The 7,500-nt window shown below is 45.8% G+C and overlaps 1 protein-coding gene across 1 annotated transcript in view; it reads left to right on the forward strand.

Annotated features, from left to right (window-relative positions):
* Positions 1–149: 149 nt before the first annotated feature.
* The window catches only part of vat1 (vesicle amine transport 1), a 23,157-nt gene continuing 15,806 nt past the window's right edge, over positions 150–7,500 (forward strand). The window contains exon 1 of the mRNA XM_030793572.1: positions 150–830. Coding sequence (XP_030649432.1) covers positions 396–830 — 435 coding nt within the window. The 5' untranslated portion in view covers positions 150–395. The remainder of the gene's footprint in view (positions 831–7,500) is intronic.

The raw sequence follows: 7,500 nt of genomic DNA on the forward strand, positions 1-7,500 counted from the left end.
TCCCGGGTTTGCAGATCGCTGGGCGCGCTCCAACACACACACACACACACACACACACACACACCGCTTTTTTCTTTTTCTTTTTTTTTGAAGGCGAGAGGAGTTGTCAACCTCTGGTCACTCTATAGTCGTTGCGAGTCATCTCTCTCCCTCCCTGTCTCTCTCTTTCTCTCCCTCGCGCTCACACATTCGCGCCGTCAGGCAACATTTAGACAATAAAAGGAAAGAAAAACCGTTTGCGCTTCCACTCGTACACGTCGCTCACCAACAGGCTACGTCATTTACTAGGACAGAAAAGTGCACGAATTTAAGTAAAATCGAACAAATCTGAGGTTTTATTTTTACTGTTCGCTGCCGTTTTCTCTTTAGTGCCCGCACCCAAACCAACTCCGACCATGTCCGGCGAAGACGCACCTGCCCAGCAGCAGAACGCCGACGAGCAAAAGCAACAGCAAGACGCAAAGAAACCCGCAGCCGAAGAACCGCAGACCGAGAACAAGCCAGACCCGCCACCGGCCAGCGCTGCCACCGAAGCCGCCGCCTCCCCAGCGGCAGCGGAGAAAGCCCCAGAGGAAGACACGTACAGCTACCGGGCCCTGGTGCTGACCGGCTACGGCGGCTATGACAAGGTGAAGCTGCAGGTGAAGAAAGGAAAGCCAGCCCTTAAGGCCGGCGAGGTGATGGTGCGCGTGAAGATGTGCGGGCTGAACTTCGCCGATTTGATGGCCCGCCAGGGGCTTTACGACGCGATGCCGTCGCCCCCGGTGACCCCCGGGATGGAGTGTTCTGGAATAATCGAAGCGGTGGGAGAAGAAGTAACGGATAGAAAAGTAAGCAAACCAGCTCAATCCCATCAAGCCTATAGAGTAACGTACGCAGTCAGACACTTAGGCTACACTCGTATACAGAACACAGAAGTGAATGAAATGTGAGTTTGGGGCATTTAATAGTGCATTGCCATTCAAGTTAAATGGTCCAGAATAATTTCTTTTTCGAGTTAAGTTCAAGGGTTTTCGTGGTTTAAACAAAAAAGAATATTTGCTTCTATGTGACGTGAATTAGGTTAATTTCTAAGTAACTTAAATGGCTAAAGTGTATCAGCTGCTTTTGAGTGTCTGCCCTGGATTTGTGGGAACAATAGCGGGGTGGAGGGGGATAGGGTAGGTAGCCTCACTCCAAAATCACCGAGCCCCTGTCATGCTTGCTCAGGCGGCGCAAACGAAAATTGGGAACCCTAATAGCACTTGCGTTGACTAGAAAGTGGCCAAATCGTCCGCGCGCTTAACAATACAAACTATGTCCGACCCTCAGTTCTTACACGGCGAGATATTTTACCCGAGCCAGCGCCCCTCGCGCTTTCTGCGCATTCAAATATGCACGCGTAGGCTACGTAGCGCAAGTGACTGACGGGTTTCGAAGTTTAAAGTCGCCCGTGGGAGCTCAAAATTGCAGCAGTGCTTTGTGGAAGTGATGTCTAGCACTTGCACTTATTCCGTTGGGGTTGTCAACGCTTAAGGCTGAACTGGGCGCGAGGGTAGATTAAATACTTGTCTAGAATACATGCAGCACCTTTTCTCGCGTTGATGGTGTCACCTTATTCACGGGCGCGACAGTTTTCCTGTCCTCCGCACCCGACAGCAAAAAAAGGGCGAGGCGCAAGACCATGTGGACGAAAAAAAAAAAAATACCGCACGGGCCCTTTGTCATCAGCGTCTCGTGGCGTGACATCGAGTGGCTCGTTGACATCATCAGTCATTTAGGGAACTGACAAAAATCCTGGGATGAAAAAAAAATCAGACAACGCCCATTATATGTAGCTTGGTGTCGGTTGTCAATTTTGCACAAAATGCTATATTTTTCTGAAAAGTAAAAAAAAAAGTATATAGTCTGCCAAAAGTGTATCTTTTGCCGACTTCATTCGTCTAAAATCACATATAAGCTTTAGTCTACTTTATGATGTTTTTTGAAGAATCAATTAACCCTCTGTGCGTGCTTCTCCTGAGAAAAAAAAAATCGATGAGTCATACGTGATTGTCGCTATGTTGGTATCCATGACAACGCCTCATGGCAACAGCATCCATAGGCGCTGTCTCTCGAGAATGCCGACGGAGCGCAAGTCGGCCGCTGTCAGATCGTCGCCTACACCCGATTTTCGGGCCGAAACAAAATAAATGGTAAAATATTACACCTTAAACTTTATGTTACAGATCGACAGCAAGAGATCTTTGTTTTGCAAGATTGCTTAACGAACCTCGTTAACGTCCGTCACGCAGACAGGCGTATGTTGGAAGCCCCTCGGTTCTCGTGTGCTAAAGTGCTGCAGAAGATGTGAGTTCGTTGTAGAGTTTTGATGAACAATACTGTAAAGCATTAATCTTAGGAGCTGATGAAGTCTTGACTGTGCAGTTAGTTATTTTGTATCAACCTGAAGGAATGTGCTGATGCTGACCTTAGCATTATGACTCAATATCAGATGATACAAGATCTTCACACACACACACACACACACACAAAAACACACAAAAAACACAGAGTAACTGGCAATGCACAGGGCTGTGACATCACATCAGATTACCTGACAAAACAAAAAAATATTCTGGACTCCTTCTTCCTATTCTCTCTCTCTCTCTCTCTCTCTCTCTCTCTCTTTCTCTCTCTCTCCCCACTGTATCTATCTGAGATCTCTTGGTCTGCCGTTCATTTGGGATCAGACGCATCTGTTCTCAATTATCTTCCTCCGGTCCACATTGTCAGCCTGGAATTTCCTTTCTCTCTCTCTCTCTCTCTCTCTCTCTCTCTCTCTCTCTTTCTTTCTCTCTCTCTCTCTTTCTCTCTCGCTCTTGAATATGACAGGTTAGTAGTTAGGGAACAGTGATGAGGACAAAACACTGGTACTTGCTTTAAGGTTCTGTGAAACACTAAGGGATCAGGGCAGACTGAAGTCAGTTTGAAAGGAGAAAAGAGTTCCATTTTACAGGATCATTAGAAAGCAGGAGAGGAGAGAGCGGAGGAGAGAGGAGTTAAGGTGAATGTGAAGGAGAGGAAAGGAGAAGAGAGATGTGAACAGAGCAGATTTATATCTGAAGCAGTGTCACTCTTTTTTTAATTTTCTCAAATGGCCTTGAGTCTCTCTGTGTGTGTGCGTGTGTGTGTGTGTGTCTGTACACTCTGCAGTTGAATGTGACCGTTGAGTCATGACCATGGTTGTTGTCACAAACTCCCACGCCTATTGATCTGCACTATACAATACCTCCAATTAAACCACTGAAAGAGAGAGAGAGACAGAGAGCTGGGCAAATGAAGGAAAAAAATGAAAGCTGGAAGAGGAGAGAAAGTCAAAGTTAGACAAAGAAAGAGAGGACAGATAAAAGGAAAGAGGAGTGGAGAAAGAGAGAGAGAGAGAGAGAGAGAGAGAGAGAGAGAGAGAGAGGGAAAGGAATGCGTGGGGATAGAGAGAGAGAGAGAGGGAGAGACAGAGGGAAATGCAGCAGAAAAGAGAGGAACAGAAAAGTAAAGTGGGGCAGAGATGGACTGAGTTTAAAGTAGTTTGAGATGACACAGAGAGAGAGAAAGAGGGAGAGAGAGAGAGAGAGAGAGAGAGAGAGGGAGGGAGGTCTCTGTCTGTCTAATTGGGGCTTATAGACAGCAAAGCTCATGTCTCCGTACACCCTATTAGTGTGTGTGTGTGTGTGTGTGTTTGTGTGTGTGTGTGTGTGTGTGTGTGTTTGTGTGTTTGTGTGTGTGTGTGTGTGTGTGCGTGTGTTTGTGTGTGTATGTGTGTGTATGTGTGCGTGTGCGTGTGTGTGTGTGCGTGCACGCAAGTGTGTGTGTTTGGGTGGACGTGAGAGAGAGAGAGAGAGTGAGGGTGTTTTAGTGTGTGTGCGTGTGTGTGTGTGGTGCACATTTATCTGACTGAAGGACAGGTCTTATTGTGATCTGTGAGTAGAGTCTGGCTGGCCCAGTCCCACAGAGAAACACTGACAGGTTGGCACAACAAATGGAAGCCTATCAAAACACCAAATGACTGCACCTGTTTGTACCTGTGTTTTTCATGTGTCTGTCTACTGTGTATGCACTATTCACTCTAACTGGATGTTTTAGATGAGAGGATCTTGTTTGTGTGTGTGAGTGTGTGTGTGTGTGTGTGTGTGTGTGTGTGTGTGTGTGTGTGTGTGCTTGTCTTGTCTCATGCTCATTCAAGCGAAAGAATCTGGCTGCTCCCCTGATGTGAGCCTGTTATTCTCTCTACAGAGAGAGAGAGGGAGAAAGAGAGGGAGAGGGAGAGAGACAGAGAGAGAGAGGGAGAGAGAGAGAGAGAGAGACAGAGTGGGGGAGAGACAGAGAGAGAGAGAGAGAGAGAGAGAGAGTCAGAGTGGGGAGAGAGACAGAGAGAGAGAGAGAGAGAGAGAAGAGAGAGACAGAGTGGGGGAGAGACAGAGAGAGAGAGAGAGAGAGAGAGAGAGGGAGAGAGAGAGAAGAGAGAGACAGAGTGGGGGAGAGGGAGCCAGAGAAAGAGAAGGAGGGAAAGACGGGGGGGGGGGGATAGGCAGAGAGAGCGATTAGGTGGGGAGGGCGAGGGAGAGAAAGAGACTACAGAGAGTCATAAATGAAGAGGAGCAGAAGAGAGAGAGAGACAGAGAGAGAGAGAGAGAGAGAGAGAGGCGGGGGTGTAGAACAGAGAATTAGAGATAGACATCATGAATGAGGAGAGACTGCTGCATCGTTACTGTATTAACACACAGATGAAGGCTGTCAGAAAGACAATAGAAAGAAAGCGAGAGAGAGAGAGAGAGAGAGAGAGAGGGAGAGAGAGAGAGAGAGATGGGGTAAGGATGGGGGAATAGCTGACTGAAGTAGGAGGGCTTGGTCTTGTATTGTGAATGCAGCTTAGCGTGAACTTGTGTCTCTTAACTCATTATTTTTTTCTGTCTCTAGTTTTTGCCATGTAAAGTGCTTTGGTGGCATCTTCTTGTGTATAGTGTCAAAGAATTATTCAGCGCATGTGACTTCAGCGCATGTGACCTTTTTTTGGCAAAAAAATTACATCTTGAAGGAGAAGTCTAATTAGTTCAGTTCCAGGAGTGACCAAATGTGCCAACATGTGATTTATCATGTTCAGTTAAGGCTGGTTTGGCCTGAGATAACACATCCTTTTCTGCTAACTTAGTCTGGTTGCTATGTTAGTGAGTCCCTGAAGAGTGTAATATACAAATAAGTTATTTCGATTGCTAAGTGATCTGACAGTCAGATTATGAATGGGCAACAAGTTTATACTACTCAGTGCAGCCCTCCTCTTGGAGATCTATACTTTATAGAGGCTTCGCTCCAGTCCTGTATAGACCTCCTCTTGGCAATCTGTATTTTATACAGGCTTTGTAAAGTCCTGCAGTCCTGCAAAGACACGCCTTATTCAGTTCAGTCCTCACAAGTCTCTGAGTATTGGATACGAGTGGATCAGATTAGGACCAGAACAAAACTCAGGAGTTCTGTTACCTAGCCTGACTATAAAATTTACCCTGCAGTTACATTTAGCATAGATTTTGGTTTAGCTAGCCGAGGAAGGTTAGCATACTCAAAAGCTTTAGCAAACATATTGTGGAACTGTGTTAGCTAGCTGTGAATTTAGAAAACTAAATGTTCTCTTACTGTATGCTGCTCCGGCTATAACATTACCATGAACTTGTTAATAAAATCAAAAATACAGTGAATGTAAAATAACTAATACCCAGCTAACAAAAACAGTTTGGATTTGTGAAACATTCATTCATTTTGGCCTCAAATCAGGCCTTCCCATAGTGTATGCTAATGTATACTTTGAGTGAAGTGTCCTTTGTGATATTGTTGTGCCAGAGCGATAAAACAAATGTGACATTTTTCGCCACGTTATTGATGTTGCAAAACTGCCGAGTCTTGTAAAAGTTGCCAACATCATATGTGTCACAATACTGTGACTGGTCAGCTGACAAGAAAGGCCGCTGAGTTGGCATGGAAACGATGCCCAGAATTCTTCCTTGTTTTGCACTCTCAGGCTGTTTTCACACTTGGTCCGTTTTGCTGGTCCGTACCCCGAGTGCGATTACTCCCCCCTCCCCCCTGCCCCCCCTGCTGCCCCCCGCTGGTCTCCCCTCACATTTCATTTTTTTTGGGTTGCGAACCCTGGTCCGTTTACGTCGCCAACGCATGGGGAACGGGCAGCTTTTATTTACCAATGTCGCTAGGCAACGACACTTCAGATATTCATCCGCCCAAATTTCTAGTAAACGGGAGATTTCCCCCGTCGACCGTAGCGCACCTTTCCTGCTCATGATTGAGTGACCATCAAACAAATTACGCATCATCAATAGCGTTTACTTCCTCGTTTTGGATCGGGTAGCTTTCACACCTAATGCGAACCGCACTGGAGTTCGGTTGAACCGTACCCCAGACACCCTGTGTTCTGGAGGACTCGGGTACGGTCCCTTGGTGCGCACCCGAGTTTGGTAAACAGCGTTTGCACCAACAAAACGACCGTACTAATGGCTCAAGTGAACTCGGTTCGGCACCAAAAACTGTAGTGTGAAAGCGCCCCTACAAGAAATTCGGGACTTTAAGGAGAACCTGACTGAAAAAGTGGAATGTCCTTTCCTGAGTGTCTCATCAAAAATGAAATATAGGAACAACCAGATGTCCGAAAACTCTTGTACAGAGACAGACAGGAGCTTGAGAACAGATGGTTTTAGCACGTGGTTGTCATAGAGACAAGAACATTGTAATTCTATAGGTTAAATGACCTTGTTCTGTGGCTTCAGAAAAGGATGAATTTTAGTTAAAAAAAAAACAACTCCTTCGAACAAAATCCATGTTGACACTGGGATGGGAGAGGATGAGCAGGCAAATTCATTGTGAAATGTCAAACAACTGAAAGCGCCCGGAACGCGGGATTGTTCCGGCCCAATTCCCTTGCCTGTAACTGGAGATATTTTGGTTTTTGGCCCAGTCTTATTATTTTTTTTAAGTCACTCTCTTACACAACATCAGGATAATCTAGATGTCCCCAGTCAGCCATCGATTACAAGCTGTGGTATCACAGCCACCTAGAGACACAGCTGGAATTTAGACCTTAACCAGGTGCAACAATGTTACCATTGTGTGATGTCACAATGGCCAAGACGTTAAAACTGCCATGACATCATACCTCTGTTCAATTAGTATTTTGTCCTTTAAGCAACATTGTATAAATCCTGTCACACTTTAGCACTTTTCATTTTCTGATGAAAAAGCAGGATGGTGAATTGCCATCAGGTCTGGACGACATTCAAAAGAAAAAGGCAGGGGAGGGGGCGGGAGCTCATTTTTGTCCGGCCGGACGGACGGCCGCTCTGTTAACCTGCTGCAGGACAAAACTGGCACCCTGTCCTTTAACTGAGTTCACAGATAATTTCTTCATTCTCTTCCCCTCTGAATTACAAAAAAAAGTTTAAATATGGAGAAATTAACAAAAAAAAATAGAAGATAGAATAG

Source organism: Chanos chanos, chromosome 16, assembly GCF_902362185.1.
Source record: "Chanos chanos chromosome 16, fChaCha1.1, whole genome shotgun sequence".
Lineage (NCBI taxonomy): Eukaryota > Metazoa > Chordata > Actinopteri > Gonorynchiformes > Chanidae > Chanos > Chanos chanos.